Raw genomic sequence first — 20,618 nt, forward strand, 5'->3', positions numbered from 1 at the left:
CTCTTATTTATCAGTGACTCATATCTCAGAGGGAACAATGGAGAAGTCTTATAGGGGATGTGGGAGGAAGGTGAAGTGGAGCAAGATCTCCATGATTCCCCAGAGTAAATGTAATATTTAGAGCAATTGTATTCCATTACCTTTATTTAATATAAAAGTTATAATGTAAGATCATGCCAAACTAGTTGATATGGTGTTTTATTGACAATTTACTGTTTTTAACCTTCGTGTCGTCCTCCCGGGTCAAATGGACCCCGTCTGTTTTGACTGTTCCTTCTTTCCTTCCTTCCTTCTTTCCTTCCTTCTGTCTGTCCTTCCTCCCTCCTTCTCTCTTTCTTTCCTTCCTTCCTTCTTTCCTCCCTTCTTTCTGTCTGTCCTTCCTTCCTCCCTCCTTCTCTCTTTCTTTCCTTCCTCCATCCCCTTTCTTCCTTCCTTCTGTCCTTCCTTCTTCCCTCCTTCTTTACGTACCTCCTTCCTTCCTTCCTTCTTTCCTCCCTCCCTTCCTACCTTCCTTCCTTCTTCCTCCCTTCCATCCTTCCTTCCTCCCTCCCTCCTTCTGTCTTTCTTTCCTCCCACTACCCTCCTTCTTTCCTCTGTCCTTCTTTCCTTCCTTCCTCCCTTCCTCCCTTCCTTCCTCCCTCCTTTCCTTCCTTCTTTCTCCCTTCCTCCCTCCCTCCGTTCCTTCCTCCCTTCCTTCCTTCTTTCCTTCCTTCCTTGACTCGAGGAGAACAGGAGGGTTAAGCAAGTTGAATTATTTGGTACAAAGTTTTTATGGTTACACCACTTAGACATTTTTGCCATAATCCTCTAATATATTCTCTTAAAATGGATTAAAAGCAGAAATTTGATGCTGGGTCCACAAAAAAAGAATGTGTGCAAGTTATTCATACGTTTATTTTCACATTTTAACCCATTAAATTTAAACTAAACCACATGGACACTAACATAAACCTCACTGACTCTGATGCATAGTCTGAATAAGAAGAGGAAACAGGACTGATGATTATAATAATAAAACAGTTTAAACTCTCAGTGAGAAACTACAGACACAGTGTGAGTCTATGAAGCTATCAGAGAGGAGCTGCTGTGATTCTTGTTCATGATCCAAATAAAGTAGTGACTCTGTTTCTCTCTCTTTGTTTCTACTCGTCTCCTCTCAATCGTCTTTTTGGCAAACGGAGAACAAACTTGGCAGAGATCCAGCCCCTCCCCCCTCCTCCTCCTCCTCCCACCCTTCACACCTCCCTCTCTCTCTCTCTCTCTCTCCCCTCCCCTTTTCCCTCTCTTTTCATTTTCATTCAGTGTTTCAGGACGCTCACATCTCTGCAGCCTTTGTCTTCATCCCTCGTTCATTCACTGAGTCTGAATCATGTCCAGTCTGAGTTCACTGTCTGTTTATCTGATCGGAGCCTCGCTGATCCTGCTGCTGACTGCTGGTGAGTCCTGAGTGTGTGTGTGTGTGTGTGTGTGTGTGTGTGTGAGAGAGAGTGAGTGAGTGAGTGAATGAGTGAGTGTTTATGTGTGTGTAGTGACATCTTCTTCATGTGATCAGTGTGTCTGCAGCAGCTGCTTAACTTAACTTCCTGTTCACTCTGCATGCAAGTGTTTGTGTGTGTCTTATAGTGGATTTATTGTACTGTTCTGCTGTCAGATGACATGTGTATAGCCCCCCCTCTCCTCCCCCTCTCTCCCCCCTGGTGGCCATGTTGGAGGTCCTTCTCTCTAAAAGCAGATTTTCATAGTTGAACTTTCATATTTAGTAAGTTTCTGCATCGTGATCCTGTTGCAAAGAGCTGCTGTTAACTTTATAAACTCATAATATGTCAGATTTTGTGCTAAAAGTTTGTGTGGTTACACCATTTGACATTTTCAGGAGCATTCAGTCTTACTTTTGGTAAAAAATGGTGCAAATGTCATTTCAAATTATATAAAACCAACAAAAATACTAAATGTACATTTTAACAAACCTGATGCTGCTTTTAAATCTAGTTTAACTGATTTATGAATTCATCATCTTACCAACACTTATTAGTTACTGACCCACGTTCCTCTTGTTCATACTGACTAATAAAAGATGCCGTTTAAAACTATTTTTAAGATCTGTTTACGGTCTTTTTCTGTATTCATTAATTTATAAAACCATTATTAAAACAATAAAACCTTAATTACACATTGATCCAGTTTTCCTTCTTTGATCTTTTTTTAATATATTGATTATATTGAACTGGGCGTAACTCGGACGTCCATGATGTCTTGCTGCTACGGAGCCGCTGAGTTCAGTCTGAATTTATCACCCAAAAAACCGACAAAAATACTAAATGTAGATTTTAACAAACCTGATGCTGCTTTTAAATCTAGTTTAACTGATTTATGAATTCATCATCTTACCAACACTTATTATCACTGATGCTTATAAAACTTTCATTGATTCATTCTGGTCGTTTAAAGTCAGACCCAATCAGCAGCAGAAGTGTCAGATCAGAAACACACGATTCATTTTAATATGATTTATAATGATAAATTATCAGCATCTCATCATGTTGCAGCTGTTTACAGATGTTCTGCTGAGGAGAAGAAATGAAATGAATGAAAGCAGCTTTATCTTCCTGTTGATGAGCAGCTTCAGGTTTATTCTGACGCTGCAGACACACAGAAGAGAAACACAGTTGAACTTTAGCAGATAAACTGTTTCTGCTCTCTGATGATGCAGAGATACAAACTCACTGAGGAGACATAGAGATGTATGTGGGTCAAGTTCAAACACACACACACACACATAAATGACATTTCGGACGCTCTTCAGTAACCGTGGTTACGGATGATTGATGTGTTTGAGACTCAGCAGGAAGTTAATCTGAGCTGATTCACTTTATTGTTCCAGAGTTTAAATGAGCAGCGTTTGTGTGCGTGTGTGTGTGTGTGTGTGTGTGTGTGTGTGTGTGTGTGTGTGTGTGTGTAACTGACCTGCAGTGTGTGTGTGTGTGTGTGTGTGTGTGTGTGTGTGTGTGTGTGTGTGTGTGTGTGAGTTCAGCTATTTCTGGGGACACATACCAGCTGATTGGTGTAAATTGGTAAAAAAGTAGATTTTTGGGTCAGTGGTTAAAGTGTGTGTATATATATATGTGTGTGTTTGTGTGTGTGTTTGTGTGTATATATATATATGTGTGTGTGTGTGTGTGTGTATATATATATATGTGTGTGTGTGTGTGTGGGTGTCTGTGTGTGTGTGTATGTGTGTGTGTATATGTGTATATATATGTGTGTGTGTGTGTGTGGGTGTCTGTGTGTGTGTGTGTGTGTGTATATATATATATGTGTGTGTGTGTGTGTGTGTATATATATGTGTGTGTAGGATGAACAGCTGTTTTGTGTAAAACTGATCATGTGACTTTGCCAAACGCCTCCACACTGAAACCCCCTGCGCTCTTATTTTCTTAATTTCCTGTCACTGCCCCCTCTCCTTCTCTCTTCCCTCCTTCCTTCCTTTTCTTGTCTTTCTCCTTTCTTGTTTTTTCCTTCCTCTTCTCCCTTCAGTTCTTTCTTTGTCTTTCATCTCTCCATCCCTTTCCTTTTCCTCTTCATTAACACCTTCTTTTCTTCCCTCTTTTCCTTTTCTATCACTTCTTTTCCACCTATAAGAACTTTTTTCTTTCATTTCCTTTTCTCTATTCTCTCCATCCTTTTGTCATCCCCACTTTCCTTTACATCTTTATTGCCGTTTTCCTCTTTTCCTCCTTCACTCATTTTCTCCTTTCAGAACCATTTTCTATCCTTCTTTCCTTTCCTTTTTCATTAACTTGTCTTTCTAATTATCTTCCTTTCATTCTTCCATCTTCTATTCTTCACCTACATTTATTTTCCTCCCCCCCTTCCTTTCTTTCTTTCTTTCTTTCTTTGCTGCTTTTCATTTCATCCTCTTTGATTGACAGGCTGCTGGGATGACACACACACTTCCTGTTTGGTTATAATTAACAGCCCGCCCCCTCAGTTCCCACTGTGTGTGTGTGTGTCTGTGCCTGTGTGTGTGTCTGTGTGTGTGTGTGTGTGTGTGTGTGTGTGTGTTTGGTTTGGTCTGACTCTCCTTTACAGAGCAGTTTGAGGTGAGAATCAGGTTCAGTTTTTTGGTTCAGGTCTGTGGGGGGGGGGGGGGGGGGGTGTGTCACAGTGGGGGGGGGGTCATTAGGAGGTCAGTAAGTTACCGTTAAGAGGAAACAGGAAACAGATAAGAAGAAGAAGAAGAAGCAGCAGCTGTTTTTTTAGGGCTCACCTGCAGAGTTCATCATTAGGATCCACCTCAGTCTGGTTTAGTACTTGGACGTGTGTGTGTGTGTGTGTGTGTGTGTGTGTGTGTGTGTGTGTGTGTGTGTGTGTGTGTGTGTGTGTGTGTTTGTGTGTGTGTGTGTGTGTGTGTGTGTGTGTGTGTGTTTGTGTGTGTGTGTGTGTGTGTGTGTGTGGTTCTTTATGAAGAGTTTGTGACGTGTTTTTAATAGTTTTTAAACAAGTGGAATCAGATATATGAGCTTTAATAAAATACCCAAAAATTAATAATCAATAACTTAATAAAACCTCTCCAATAATCAGCCTGTTTATCGTCAATAATCGGCCAGTTTATCGTCAATAATCAGCCAGTTTATCCTCAATAATCGGCCCGTTTATCGTCAATAATTGGCCAGTTTATCGTCAATAATCGGCCCGTTTATCGCCAATAATCGGCCAGTTTATCGTCAATAATCGGCCCGTTTATCGTCAATAATCGGCCAGTTTATCGTCAATAATCGGCCCGTTTATCGCCAATAATCGGCCAGTTTATCGTCAATAATCGGCCAGTTTATCGTCAATAATCGGCCCGTTTATCGTCAATAATCGGCCAGTTTATCGTCAATAATCGGCCCGTTTATCGCCAATAATCGGCCAGTTTATCGTCAATAATCGGCCCGTTTATCCTCAATAATCGGCCAGTTTATCGTCAATAATCGGCCCGTTTATCCTCAATAATCGGCCAGTTTATCGTCAATAATCGGCCCGTTTATCCTCAATAATCAGCCTGCAGAAACTGAATAAACGGTTAATAAACTTTATAAAGTAGCTGTCAGCAGATTTAATGTTAGTATATAAAACTCCTCCAGCAGCAGCAGACTGTATATCAGAGCCATGATGTGAAGTACAGACCAACATTTTCCCAGAGACACACACACACACACACACACACACACACACACACACACACACACACACACACACACACACACACACACACACACACACACACACACACACACACATACACAGCTGATAGATGGGGGGGGGGGTCTTCAGGGATCTCAGAGTTTTTCCCATCGTACAGAAACAGTGTTTGATGTTTAAAGAACGAGAGCTGCTGACACGAACATAAACAACATGATTTAATATTATTATGTCGACATTTCTTCATATTTACTTTATGTGTGTTTCTGTCTTTAATGTAAATAAGTAGAAACCTGAAGTTTAGATGTTTGGACTGTTTCTGAGACTCTGAACATAATCTGATGAAGTCGTTAATGGATGCTGTTTAGCAGACTCTGTGATTTAGCTCATGTCAGCTGATCAGCTGGCAGGAACGTCAGGCCTCTAATCGGCTGAATTAAATCGAAGTGTTTAATCATATGACAACAATGAATTCTGAGTTCAGACCATAGACTGTATATAAGAAATGGACGTAACATCCGTGACGTCTCCCATTGGTTTGTGGACTGCTGCTCGGAGGCCAATAGTATCGGATCTGAGCAGCGCCATCTTGAAAATTTCAGGTGCATGCTGGGAAAAATAAAACCAGGGATTCTACTTATATGGGCATCAGGAGGAGCATGAGGCGCCCTCCTGAACCTGTGAACCAATCAACCTGTCAATCACCACGTAGCCACGCCCTAATGCATACCCTGCTTTATCGTCACATATAAAATCAGGGAGGCCAAAATGTCCCAAATGAACATCATACTGCATTGAAGAAGGCTTTAAACTAGCGATTGAGACCATAAACACATTTTGAAAACGTTTACTGAGGTTAGAAATCAAGTGAGAAGTTGGTGAATTCTCCATTGACTTGTATAGAGACGGAAGTCCTTTTGACACCAAAACGGTCGCCCCCTGGTGGCCTTTTGATAGAATGCAGTTCTAAGTTACTTCAGCGTTGGCATCATTTCAGAGGACCGGAACCGCCTGGTTCAGCCTCAGTACAGTTTCATTTAAACTGTCTTCCATAAAAACCAAGAAGATCCTGATCTGTGGCTGAAAGCCTCTAAAACACAGAGAGACTTTATTGTAATAATCCATTTAGTTCTGGAGTACAAACTGACAAACTCTGATCCTTTACTGTTGTAAAAGTACTGCAGTATTATGAATGATGTAGTATGCAGTATTACAGTAAAAGTACTGCAGTATTATGAGCGATGTAGTATGCAGTATTACAGTAAAGTACTGCAGTATTATGAGTGATGTAGTATGCAGTATTACAGTAAAAGTATTATGAGTGTAACATCAGCAATTATGAATCAATACGTAGAGTAGAACAGCTGCCATAGTGGACTGAACAGGACATTTAGAGAAGTAAAATAACAACATGCATGATTTGCTCCAGTATAAAAAGGCAGAAGCAGAAGTGAGATGAACAGTACGTCAAGTTGGAGAAATGATTGTAGTCGCAAAGGAAGAACAACCCCCGAGAGAAGTATGAGGAATGATAAAAGGATGGGAGGAGACAGGAGAGAGAAGGAATAAACAGGGATGATGTTTGAGGAGGAAGCAACAGCAGTATCTAACAGGGATGAAGCAGACAGTTCAGGACCAATACCAATCTGCGTTCATAACCCTCCTGTTGTCGTCAGGTCAAGGAAGGACAGGAGGAAGGAAAGGAGTAAGGAGGGAGGGAGGAAGGAAGGAAAGGAGTAAGGAGGGAGGGAGGAAAAGAGGAAGGAAGTAAGGAGATAAGGAAGGGAGGAAGGAAAGGAGGAAGGAAGGAAGGAAGTGAGGAAAGAAGTATGGAAAGAGGGGAAGATCGAAGGAAAAATTAAAGAAAGAGGGAGGAAAGAAGGAAAAAAGGAACAGTCAAAATAGACGGGGTCAATTTGACCCGGGAGGACGACAGGATGATTGGGCCAATAAATGATTCAAAACCAGCTTCTCCGGGGAAAGATCAGGTATGTTATGTTATACTAAAACATGGAGGGAAAGGAACATTTCTGAAATAGCTGCAACTGTATAACAGAGTGTGTGAGGAGAGAAAAGAAGCAGTTACAACCAAAGAGCAAAGATCCATCCAAACCCACAAGCTACAGGCCAAAAGCATTTACATCACATACAAGATCATGGAAAGAGTCATAAGAGCTGCCTGCAAACTATCAGAGAGGTTTTAGAGAAGCAAGGAACTCCATGTTAAGACTGGAGAATGAAATCAGGAAGTCAAATAGGGAATGACAAGGCAAATGACATGATGTGGAAGGTTTGTTAATCAAGCTGCACCAGATGGGTTTTAACTGAGTGAAGGTCTTTCTATTAGGAAGGAAAACTCAGGAAGGCATCGGGCCAATACAAAGAAAATGGCAAGAAAGTGTGATGAGTCCATTACTCTTCATCATCATGATTAATGATGTTTTCTCAGGGCGTACTCACACTAGGCAATCGTACTGTGCCCCTAAAATCTGGATTATTTAGCTAGTGTGAGTGCAAGTGTACCGTGCTTGAGTACGGCACACTTCCCTGGCACGGTACGCTTGGAAGAGGTGTGCTTAGGCTCGGTACACTTGGTCACGCATGCGCACTAGGGATTCATATTTTTCCCGAAAATAAGACATTTTAAATCCCGGGAAAAGAAGCCAATTTTACAGGGAATCCCAACACTGGCTGAGCCCTGGTCATTTCACAAGCAACACTCAATGCAACGTGGAGACATTATGAATATATGGTAACGAAATTCGTTAAAGTCATTTGGCGAATTCTAAGTCATTAAACTAAATCTTACTTTTACTGGAGTAAAGAGTTGAATCAGGACGTCTGCTTTTACACCAGTATGTAGTACTGCATCCTACACAGGCAGGACTCAGAAGAACAAGCTGCACTTTTTAATCATCGTTGTGTTAACTGATCGGCTGTGTTGTGTTTTACCGGCACACAGCAACCCTAACCCAGGGGAGGGGGAGGGGGGGGGACACAGCACGCCAACACACACCTGTGCATGTTTTATGAGAGTAAACTGTCTATATGTTATTGCGCAATGTGCGGAGGTAACCGTGCTTGAGTACAGTTGGGTTTGAGTAATGTGAGTGCGGGCCAGCAGGGACAGGGGGGGGACAACTGGCCCTAGTGTGAGTGCAGCCTGAGAGGTAGAAAATAGGAAGGTTTCTGTTGAAATGAAACATGTGAGAAGCTGTAAACAACTCATAGACATCTGAAATGTGAGCCGACTACACACTGCTTTACTGCTTTCATCTTTAACAATGTGTTGTATTTTACAAGTACCTCAAACTGTACTACAGTAAAGTACAAGTACCTCTAACTGTACTACAGTAAAGTACAAGTACCTCAAACTGTACTACAGTAAAGTACAAGTACCTCTAACTGTACTACAGTAAAGTACAAGTACCTCTAACTGTACTACAGTAAAGTACAAGTACCTCAAACTGTACTACAGTAAAGTACTAGTACCTCTAACTGTACTACAGTAAAGTACAATTACCTCAAACTGTACTGCAGTAAAGTACAAGTACCTCTAACTGTACTACAGTAAAGTACAAGTACCTCTAACTGTACTACAGTTATTCTCCATCACTGGACTGAAGCTGTGAGGTAACCATGGCAACAACATGCCGTCCTGCTGAAAAATAAGTTGATGATTTACCAGCTTAGTTTTTTTCCTTTTTTTAAAAACTTCTTTTTTTTGTCTTCTTTCTCTTCCTTATTTCTTTGCTTCCCTTTTTTCCTCTTTCCTTCCTCTTTAGTTAGTTTCTGCTCCTCATGTCTGTGTTAGCACCTAAAAACACAGACATGAGAATATGACTCATTTGTATAAAACAGGTTTGTTTATGTTTTCAGTGTAGTTTTGTTTATTTTACCGTAATGTCTGCTGTATGAGAGCAGCAGAATCACAGGTTAAACAACAACAACCCTGCTGATGTGAAACCCTGCGGATGAGCCGTGAACACACCCAGACTCCCGCCAACGCTGCTCACTGCTTCTATTAAAGGCAGATGCTCAAGATGAAAAGCTGCTTTCAACCTGCAGCGATGGAAAATACAAGTAGTGTGAGAAAATATCTCTGATGGAACAATTGAATAAAACCTCTGTCTGCTCCAGATGTTTTCAATCAGTTCCATCTCTTTGTTAGCCTAGCTTAGCACAAACGCTTTTAGACCAGGCGGGGAGTTCTGGTTCTCTGAAATGATGCCAACGAGGAAGTAACTTAAAGCTGCATTCTATCAAAAGGCCACCAGGGGGCGACCGTTTTGGTGTCAAAAGGACTTCCGTCTCTATACAAGTCAATGGAGAATTCACCAACTTCTCACTTGATTTCTAACCTCAGTAAACGTTTTCAAAATGTGTTTATGGTCTCAATCGCTAGTTTAAAGCCTTCTTCAATGCAGTATGATGTTCATTTGGGACATTTTGGCCTCCCTGATTTTATATGTGACGATAAAGCAGGGTATGCATTAGGGCGTGGCTACGTGGTGATTGACAGGTTGATTGGTTCACAGATACTATTGGCCTCTGAGCAGCAGTCCACAAACCAATGGGTGACGTTACGGATGTTACGACCATTATATATACAGTCTATGTTTTAGACACAAATAAAACAGTGAGATGTTGATGAGATGTTTCATTAGAGTCTGTTTTGTGTTTCAGTGTCGGAGGCTCAGTATTACGACGACTCCACGCCGGCTCCAGACTACGAGGTCGACTACAACGCAACCTTCGACTACAGCTTCTTCAGTAAGGCGTTAGCATCACAACACAAGAAATCACTCTACACTTCCTCTTCCTGTAACGTAAACACAGTTAGCATCAGTAGATATGACACAAGTTGAATCTACATGGGATTAAACTTGTGTCATAATAATTAAAATGTATTTTTATTTACTTTTAATTCCTTTGTTTAATATTATTTTGACACAAATTGAATCCCGAACATGCAAAAGCTGTAATTCAGCCGATGGCCAGCAGGGGGCAGATGTTACCTGATGTTTTGCTTGCAGGTAACACGAGCACCGACGACCTGGAGAAGTTTCTGAAGGGCGGATTCATCGACTCGGAGGAACCGGAGGAGGAGGATGGACAGGAAGAGGCTGTTACCACGGTTACCACGGACATTACCACGGACATTACCACGGACGTTACCACGGACGTAACTACGGATGTAACCACGGCAACGGCCAGACCCAAACCCAAACCGACAAAGAAGAGCGACGTCGATGTTTACAGTGCCGCATCACTTCCTGTTCATCTGGTTAGAAACAAACATTTACTGAATATAAATATAAAGACGTTGTTATTATCGAGTTTCATGAGATCAAACGAGACAAAATGTATCTTTTAGAAATAAAACTTTTCCTTAAACCTAAATTTATATTAATGTGAGGTTAAGTTAATCCAGATTTAATTTAAACCTTTTCTCTCTTTAACTTCCATTCTTGACTTCATCCAGCAGTTAAACTTAAAATACTAAATATTAAAATAATAATATAAATACATAATATTAATAATCATTTATCACTTTAATCAGATCAGAAACAGACGAAATGATTTAACCGATCAGAAGATTATTTATAAAACCGCTGATTCATCACATTACAGAGTCCAGAGGGTGTGTGTGTGTGTGTGTGTGTGTGTGTGTGTGTGTGTGTGTGTGTGTGTGTGCTCCATCTGCTTTATATTAGCAGCTGATCTCTTCCAGCATCAACACTTCGCTGCTGTTAGAATCAGACTCTGAGCTTCAACGACCTGAAACACTTAAAAACAGGAAGAGATGAAATAAAGTAAACAAAGAGAAAACAACACAGAGTTTTATTACTCAGAGGAATAAAAGTGTTTATTGAATGAAGTCAGAGATCAGAGTCTAGAGTTTAGACAGAGAGACGAAGCTGTTACAGTGAATGACTCAAACTGTAAAAGTGATGAAGTAGTTTTTATATTAGTTTGAGTGTTTCAGGAGGAAAGACTTGATTAGTAGAAGCTGTTAAACATGGCCCACTCTCCTTCCTTCCTTCCTTCCTTCCATTGTTCCTGTCTTCTTTTCTTCCTTCCTTCCTTCCTTCCTTCCTTCCTTCCTTCCTTCCTTCCTTCCTTCCTTCCTTCCTTCCTTCCTTCCTTCCTTCCTTCCTTCCTTCCATTGTTCCTATCTTCTTTTCTTCCTTCCTTCCTTCTTTCTTCCTTCCTTCCTTCCTTTCTTCCTTCTTTCATTCCTTCCTTCTTTCCTTTCTTTCTTGCATCCTTCCATTCTTCCATTCTTCCTTTCTTCCATTCTTCCTTCCTTCCTTCCTTCTTTCATTCCTTCCTTCTTTCCTTCCTTCCTTCCTTCCTTTCTTCCTTCTTTCATTCCTTCCTTCTTTCCTTCCTTTCTTGCATCCTTCCATTCTTCCATTCTTCCTTTCTTCCTTCCTTCCTTCCTTCCTTCCTTGCTTCCTTGCTTCCTTTCTTCATTCCTTCTTTCCTTCCTTCCTTCCTTGCTTCCTTTCTTCATTCCTTCTTTCCTTCCTTCCTTCTTTCGTTCTTTCCTTCCTTCCGTCCTTACTTCCTTTCTTCTTTCTTTCCTTTATTCCTTCCTTATTTCCTTCCTTGCTTCCTTGCTTCCTTTATTCCATCCTTCCTTAGTTTTGTTTTGTTCATTCTAGTTGTTATTTAGTTTACACCTCCATCAGGTCCAGTCTGAAGTGTTTAATGTGATTTAAAGACCAAACATTCCTCCATCGGCTCCTTGGAGAAAACTAAACAGGAAGAAGCCTCGAGCTGCAGGTGCCGTCAAACATAAGGCCCGTGGGCCAGAAGTGGGCCGTTAAAGGCGTCAAATCCGGCCCAAAGTTATTCTACAAGCACTGATAATTATGTTCTCAACTAGAGATCAGTGACTTTATGTTGTGATTCAGATTCAGTTTGTTTTATTTTAACTTTGAATGTTTCATTTAAATGTTTGTTCTCTTTCCGTCTGCAGGACTTCAGGACGCTCGTCTGGACTCTGATGATCCTGATCAGCCTGAACGTCCAGCAGCTACTACACACACTATGAGAACACACACACACACACACACACTGCAGGTCAGTCACACACACACACACACACACACACACACACACACACACACACACACACACACACACACACACACACACACACACACACACACACACACACACACACACATTTAAAGGTGCAGTGTCTCTTCTAACAGATTTGCCCTTTCTTCATGAATCAGAAGAACTCAGATCAGGTTCAGACTGAACATTCCTGCATGAGAAGCTCAATGTGTAACATCTAGTAGCTTTAATGAAGAGCAGCTGCAGGAGTCAGGAGCCGCTCCTCTGAGTCTGTGGGGTTTGAGTCTGTGGGGTTTCTCTGGTATTCAGGCTGCAGCCACACGATGCCACTAAATGACATCCAGACTCTGGACTGCATCAGTGTTACAGCCATCGTACATATTTAGATTAGCAGGACTAAGAGAACATGTTTATCTGAGGCTCTGAGCAGCAGCACTGAAATACCTTTAACACACTGATCAGGGTCCAAATATGTTATTCATACACATCAGATCACCTCTTACATTCACATACAAACAGACAGAAAGGAAGACAAGACAAAGTAAAACAACATAAAGCAAAATAAATCAATCAATTAGAAAAACAGAAAAACAGAGTTTCTGCAAAACCCAGAGAAACATAAATAAATACATGAGGACACAAACACAGACCTAAACTAAACTCTGCTTCAGGGATTCAGGACTTTAACCCTTTATAGGTCTCATAGAAAGTTCTGTTTAAACAATAATTTATTAGTTTTTCCTCTTTGTTGCCATGAAAACATAACACATTGATTATTTCCTCATTGACTCTAAATGTGATGTTTTACAGCCTCTAAAGACTCATTCACACCTTCTAAACTTTTATTAAAAACATGTGTTATTCTTTGTTTATACACTAAAGCACAACCTGTATCTATAGCAACCATAACACAACCTGTATCTATAGCAACCATAACACAACCTGTATCTATAGCAACCATAACACAACCTGTATCTATAGCAACCATAACACAACCTGTATCTATAGCAACCATAACACAACCTGTATCTATAGCAACTATAACACAACCTGTATCTATAGCAACCATAACACAACCTGTATCTATAGCAACCATAGAACAACCTGTATCTATAGCAACCATAACACAACCTGTATCTATAGCAACCATAACACAACCTGTATCTATAGCAACCATAGCACAACCTGTATCTATAGCAACCATAGCACAACCTGTATCTATAGCAACCATAACACAACCTGTATCTATAGCAACCATAGCACAACCTGTATCTATAGCAACCATAGCACAACCTGTATCTATAGCAACTATAACACAACCTGTATCTATAGCAACCATAACACAACCTGTATCTATAGCAACCATAGACCAACCTGTATCTATAGCAACCATAACACAACCTGTATCTATAGCAACCATAACACAACCTGTATCTATAGCAACTATAACACAACCTGTATCTATAGCAACCATAACACAACCTGTATCTATAGCAACCATAGAACAACCTGTATCTATAGCAACCATAACACAACCTGTATCTATAGCAACCATAACACAACCTGTATCTATAGCAACCATAGAACAACCTATATCTATAGTAACCATAGATCAACCTGTATCTATAGCAACCATAACACAACCTGTATCTATAGCAACCATAACACAACCTGTATCTATAGCAACCATAACACAACCTGTATCTATAGCAACCATAGAACAACCTGTATCTATAGCAACCATAACACAACCTGTATCTATAGCAACCATAGAACAACCTGTATCTATAGTAACCATAGAACAACCTGTATCCATAGTAACCATAGAACAACCTGTATCTATAGCAACCATAGAACAACCTGTATCTATAGCAACCTTAACACAACCTGATGGTCTGTATGTGCATTACATAGCTACAGAAGGAAGGAAGGTAGGAAGGAAGGAAGGAAGGAAGGAAAGAAGGAAAGGAGGAAGAAGGAAGGGAAGGAGGAAGAAGGAAGGGAAGGATGGGGAAGGAAGGAAGGCAGGCAGGAAAAAATGAAGGAAGGAAGGAAGGAGGGAAGGGAGGAAGGAAAGGAGGAAGAAGGAAGGGAAGGAGGAAGAAGGAAGGAAGGAGGGAAGGAAAGAAAGGAAAGGAGGAAGAAGGAAGGGAAGGAGGAAGAAGGAAGGGAAGGAGGGATGAAGGAAGGATGGATGGAAGGAAGGAGGGAGGGAAGAAAGGAAGGAAGGAGGGAAGGAAGGAAGGAAAGGAGGAAGAAGGAAGGGAAGGAGGGAGGAAAGAAGGAAGGATGGAAGGAAGGAAGGAAGGAGGGATGAAGGAAGGGAAGGAGGGATGAAGGAAGGATGGATGGAAGGACGGAGGGAGGGAAGAAAGGAAGGAAGGAGGGAAGGAAGGAAGGAAAGGAGGAAGAAGGAAGGGAAGGAGGGAGGAAAGAAGGAAGGATGGAAGGAAGGAAGGAGGGATGAAGGGAGGGAAGGAGGGATGAAGGAAGGATGGATGGAAGGAAGGAGGGAGGGAAGAAAGGAAGGAAAGGAGGAAGAAGGAAGGGAAGGCGGAAGGAGGAAGAAGGAAGGAAAGGAGGGAGGAAGAAAGGAAGGGAGGACGACACAATAGCATCGAGCTCACAAAGGAAAGTTTTATATGTGAATCTGAATCATATCATTTATCTCAGAAGCTGAGAGAACTGATCCAGTGTCTGTTTCAGGCTCCGTTGGGTCGTAATCTCTGAGATTTCCTCTGTTTATGTTTCTCAGTTTGGTTTTGTCGGTTCTGAAATGCAGCTTTAAAAGTTTCCCAGAGTGAAGTCAGTCAGTTATCAGGTGGGCTATCTGTCTTAACCCTGACCCTGACCCCGTCTGCTGGTGGAAACGTGCTTCATTAAGCATCAGCAGGTTCAGAGCCAGTTAAACGTGCTCCGACCCAACGAGGCTTTGATCAGAGATTAATAGAGATTATATCAGAGCTAAGAGTCTGTGAGGAAATACTCAATTATTCTGTATGATTTATGCACGAGTGAGAAGAATGAGTAACGTCTGTGGTCTAACCCTTCGTTTAACTGGAGAGATGAAGTGTGTTAAAGTTCGGAGCGTTTATGTTTAAACGTGTCGAAACATTAAAATACGATAACGACTGTTTGTGTTGGAGGCAGATGAAATGTGTTTGAATGGGATTAATGTGGCTCCGAGGCGACGCCAGACACACACACACACACACCTACACACATACACACACACACACACACACACATACACACACACACACACACACACACACACACACACACACACACACACACACCTTGCTACTCATGTGTAATCAAACACTAACGGTATAATATAAACTTGCAGACACTAATACACAAAAACTCTACAAACATCCTTTCAGCTGCTCCTTGACTCACATTCAGTGTTTAAGGAGGAAAGATTCAGCCTGATGTTATTCAGAGGAGGGAAGTAACGGAGTATTTGTACTTCAACTTCCTACAAATATCTGGACTTTTTACTCCTTACATTATCAGAACAGGCTCGTTACTTCCAACATCTGTGACATTATAAAAACAAGATGTGTGCTGCTCCGTGTCTCACATTGAAATCCGCTACAGGAATGAAAGTCCAACAATGTGTGAAGACAGTGCAGGAATATGAGCAACACATGCTGAGCGCTGAGCACAGTTTACAGAGGTCAAATTAACAGATTAACACGAGTAAAAACATCAACAGGTTCTGCTCGGCAGTGGTGATCCGAGGATCTGGACCCAGACAAACAAGCTCACTGATTATTTTGTCTGTGCAAGTTGTTAAAAAAAGAGGAAAACTATCCTATCGAGTTATCAGGAGGTGTATTGTGTCAGTGCATTCAGAACAGTCCTGGAGCACAGAGGAAGCATCACTGGACCACAGTTCTGGTCTGTGCTGGTTCCCTGGACTGTAACCCAGGCAGGAACCAGCATGGTGGAGACATGGGACCCTAACATGACTCTGTATGAATCCTTCCTGTTTATACACAGGATCGAGTGTGTTCTCTCCTCAGGTTTCCATAGTGACGAGCTGATGAACATGGTTAAAGTCTCACAGAGTCTCTGGGTGTTTGTATTGCTCCTTCAGCTTCGTTAGCGTAACGTTAGCGTTAGCACTCGGAGGAAGTAAACAGCGACTATAAACACAGCTGTAGAGTCACAGAGCAGCCGACATCTAACCTTTAGGTGTTCTGCTGCCTCAGAGCAGAGTCTGAGCACCAACCTGTCATCACCTCTAGTTTACCCCTGATAGATGATTACAGTCGGCCTGGAAGAGAAGCAGCTGGCATCTTACTGTTTAACCAGGTTTCCATCAGTTCCTCTTCTCACGGTGGCTCCATCTCAAACTAATAAATCCATTTTATTATCCAGACACACTGATGGAATATCTGATCTACTAGAGTCTGAACCAGTCAGCTGTTCTCAGGAGCTGCAGTCGGCTCTGAGCTCTGACCCTAACCCTGACCCTGAGCTCTGACCCTGAGCTCTGAGCTCTGAGGTCTGAGGTCTGAGCTCTGAGCTTTGAGCTCTGAGCTCTGAGGTCTGAGCTCAGCATATTCTTGATGCAGCTCAACTGAATCTAATCAGCTTGGAAGAGTTTTCAGCCCAATAGCTCACGAAGCAGGTTTAACACGGAGAGCTAGAGAACTCTATAAAAGTTTATTAATGATGATAAGTCAAAAAGTAATGTTCTAATATTTTTAGGGCTCCTGTCAGTCACCCCCCCCCCCCCCCAATGCCCCCCCCCCCTCACTGCTTCCCTGATACATTTACACCTCTGGTCTTATAACAAGCTGACTGAAGCTACACTTGAACCTCTACTGTTCTGTGTGTCTGATGCTTTAGGAGAAAACCTCTTTAAATCAGTCCTCTGATGTTCTAGTTTATTTAGGAGAGACTGCCCCCTGGTGGCGATGTGGGAGAACTGTTAACAGCCATAAGAGCTTTATTTATACTCAGGATGTTGTGACACTAATGGAAATATTAGAGAGAGAGAATAAAAGACCAGGAAAGAAAATAAAAACAGTAAAAAAACAAAAGAAAACCCACAAAAACAACTGAGCAGTTTTGTTGTTTTGACCAATATTTTATGAATTTTTAGAGCAGACAGAATAATGAACAAACAGCAGCAGGAGGTATGAATAAATATATCATACAGAATGACATAAGAGCAGGAAAATGAGTGAACAGTATCTAAAGGATTAAACAGCATTAATGTTGTTGTTGTAGCTGCAGTTCCTCTTCTGACCAGCAGGGGGAGCTGCAGCCTCACTGATCTCATGTTTAATCTCAAACACAAATAAACACAATAAATCCTGCTGCTTTAAATCATTATCAATTAATTATTCATTTATTGCTTTGAGTCATTAAAAAAACATCTTAAACTAAAGATCTGAGTCAGATTGGACTCTGATCAGCATTTTATGGATCAAACAACGAATCAATTACTCAAGAAAATAATCCACATTTTATTTAATTAAATGAAAATAATAAGAAATTATTTTTTATGTACATTTATGATTATATAATGATTATAATGTAGGAGGGAGGGAGGAAAGGAGGGAGGGAGGATGGATGAAGGAAGGAAGCAAAGGAGCGAGGAAGGAAGCAAGGAGGGAAGGAAAGAAGGAAGGTTAAAGAAGAAGTTTTTAATTTTTTCTGCTGATAAGACAAACAATCTCAGTGTGGCTGTAATGAGCTCAGCAGCCTGCAGGTGGCGCCAACACGCCTCCATCATGTCTTCACCAATCAATAATCAATAATCAATAATCAATACTTCTCTTTCTGTCTGCAGGAAGCTGAACCAGCTGATCTGAGGTGGGAGGAGTCAGACTCACCTGTGCTGACCTTTGACCCCAGCAGGTGAACCTCAGCCAATCACAGAGAGAATAACACCTCGGTTCATCTCAACAGCTGATTGAACTTTTTATTATCAATAGAAAAAATAATTGATTGATTTTTTTTAAAGGATATTTTTCACCGTTTTTTCACACAGACCTCGAAACGCTGAGATGTTTATATACGATGTTTATATTCACGATGTTTATATTCACGATGTTTATATACGATGTATGGAAGATTATTAATGCCAAAACTGTGGAGAGCAAAAAATAGTTAATATTACAAAAAGAGCATCGACAGAGTAAAATATCTATATATGACTTTAAATAAAATGATTTGGTTAAAACCATAGACTGTATATAAAATGGACGTAACATCCGTGACGCCACCCATTGGTTTGTGGACTGCTGCTCGGAGGCCAATAGTATCGGATCTGAGCAGCGCCATCTTGAAAATTTCAGGTGCATGCTGGGAAAAATAAAAACATGGATTCTACTTATATGGGCATCAGGAGGAGCATGAGGCGCCCTCCTGAACCTGTGAACCAATCAACCTGTCAATCACCACGTAGCCACGCCCTAATGCATACCCTGCTTTATGGTCACATATAAAATCAGGGAGGCCAAAATGTCCCAAATGAACATCATACTGCATTGAAGAAGGCTTTAAACTAGCGATTGAGACCATAAACACATTTTGAAAACGTTTACTGAGGTTAGAAATCAAGTGAGAAGTTGGTGAATTCTCCATTGACTTGTATAGAGACGGAAGTCCTTTTGACACCAAAACGGTCGCCCCCTGGTGGCCTTTTGATAGAATGCAGCTTTAAGTTACTGTAAAATAAATCTTAGTTTAAATTAGTTTCTAAATGTCAGAGTTATATTTTTGTAAGTTTCATGAGGCCTGGATTTAAAATTAAAATATTTTACACAAAACAAAAAAATGATGGAAGCAAAAACAAGAAAAAAGGAGAAAATTTGAATAGATACTAATGAATAAGTTATCGATATAAAAGGAAAAGTAATAATACTCACGTATAAAAAGCTCAAAATATGAATTATTAATATTAATTGTCATCTTTTAAAGGAAATGCTGATTTTAAACTGCCTCCCAGACTTTGTCATTAATGAACTTCCATACTTCCTGAACAGATGTTTATTTAAGATGAAAGGAAGCAAAACATCTGCTCAGTGTTAAAGGAGAGAATTCAGATACTTTATCAAACTTTATATCGAATATAAATCTATTTGTTTTTCTTACCTTTGAATCAAAAATCTGTTAAAAAAAGAAAAAGAAAGAATTCACATGAGTTTTAATGTGTGAATCACGTCAGCACTTTGTCTCTGTGGACAAGCAGCACTTAATGTTTTATAGACTGTTACAGATTGTTCTGAGTTTAACCCTTTAAATACTGTTATATAGTCTATCACATACTGCTCATCATATTCTATCCTCACATTGTGTTTTATTGTAGAACCATTAGAGCCATCAGTCTTCACTGCTACATCATAACATCCTCATAACTACTATCTTATTAAAACTATTAACTATTCATTTCACTAAAACACATAATATAACTAATCTGACCCAGAACAGCCTCAATGACAAACATCTGGAGCACAAATACTAAATATAACATTTAAAGACTGTATAAAGTGAATTCAGACATTTTCTTCTAAACACATTAAATAGGTCATAAATGTATTTCTAAAAAAAGTGTAAAAAGCATTTCAACCATTTAGATTTGAATTGTGGAGCTAGGCTTAGCATAAACCCGCCCTGCTGCTGTAGAGGTATAAATACATTCAGCACAGACTACTACTACAGTCTACAGTTAGCCAGTTAGCTGAGTTAGCTGAGTTAGCCGCCGAGCTAGCCGCTGAGTTAGCCACCGAGCTAGCCGCTGAGTTAGCCACCAAGCTAGCAGCCGAGCTAGCCGCCGAGTTAGCAGCTGAGTTAGCAGCAGAAAGCTCTCAGACCTAGCGTCCATGTTTCTGGTAGAGTTGGTTACTTTGATTGACAGGTGACACTTGGTAGGGGGCGGGGCTTCAGTGAACTCGGCGGGAACGCCCACAGCGTTTGGGAGCAGAGAAATAGGCAGACTATTACACAACTTTGAAGCCTAATTTCATATATTTTTTATTCATTCAAATTTGGCAGGGTGGTTAACAACACACTTTTCTGTGGTATGTCAAACTCAGAACACATATTTATTCTTACTTTACACGGACTTTAAAATATTTACATTTTTGTGCATTTTGGGCCACTTTAGGAAAAGTCATCAAATGTTAAATGTTAAATGTTAAAACGTCAAATGAGACATGAACCGTATTTAAAGGGTTAACAGTAGAAATAAGAAGAAGACAGTAACTGAATGTAAATGAAAAGTTTATTTTTTCACCTTTGGGAAGTTTTCCAGTTTATATCTTCAAGTTTTAAAGTCGTGAAATGATCCAATCACAGCGCAGCATTGAGCTGCTTCT

At 40.6% G+C, this 20,618-nt stretch overlaps 1 protein-coding gene across 1 annotated transcript; it reads left to right on the plus strand.

Moving 5' to 3' along the window:
- The first annotated feature begins 1,329 nt into the window (after positions 1–1,329).
- Positions 1,330–18,113, plus strand: si:ch211-191i18.2 (uncharacterized protein LOC564095 homolog). The gene is made up of 5 exons (XM_062435842.1): positions 1,330–1,436; positions 9,871–9,957; positions 10,221–10,471; positions 12,173–12,276; positions 18,093–18,113. Exons 1-4 carry the CDS (start codon positions 1,370–1,372, stop codon positions 12,245–12,247), a joined length of 480 nt encoding a protein of 159 aa, XP_062291826.1. The 5' UTR covers positions 1,330–1,369; the 3' UTR covers positions 12,248–12,276; positions 18,093–18,113.
- The last annotated feature ends 2,505 nt before the right edge of the window (positions 18,114–20,618 follow it).

The sequence above is a fragment of the Scomber scombrus genome, chromosome 16, assembly GCF_963691925.1.
Source record: "Scomber scombrus chromosome 16, fScoSco1.1, whole genome shotgun sequence".
NCBI lineage: Eukaryota > Metazoa > Chordata > Actinopteri > Scombriformes > Scombridae > Scomber > Scomber scombrus.

Coding starts and splice junctions, on each gene's coding strand:
- si:ch211-191i18.2 (XM_062435842.1), top strand. CDS start 1,370: ATGTCCAGTCTGAGTTCACTGTCTGTTTATCTGATCGGAGCCTCGCTG. Junction 9,958..10,220: donor CTTCGACTACAGCTTCTTCA/GTAAGGCGTTAG, acceptor TTTTGCTTGCAG/GTAACACGAGCACCGACGAC. Junction 10,472..12,172: donor CATCACTTCCTGTTCATCTG/GTTAGAAACAAA, acceptor TTCCGTCTGCAG/GACTTCAGGACGCTCGTCTG.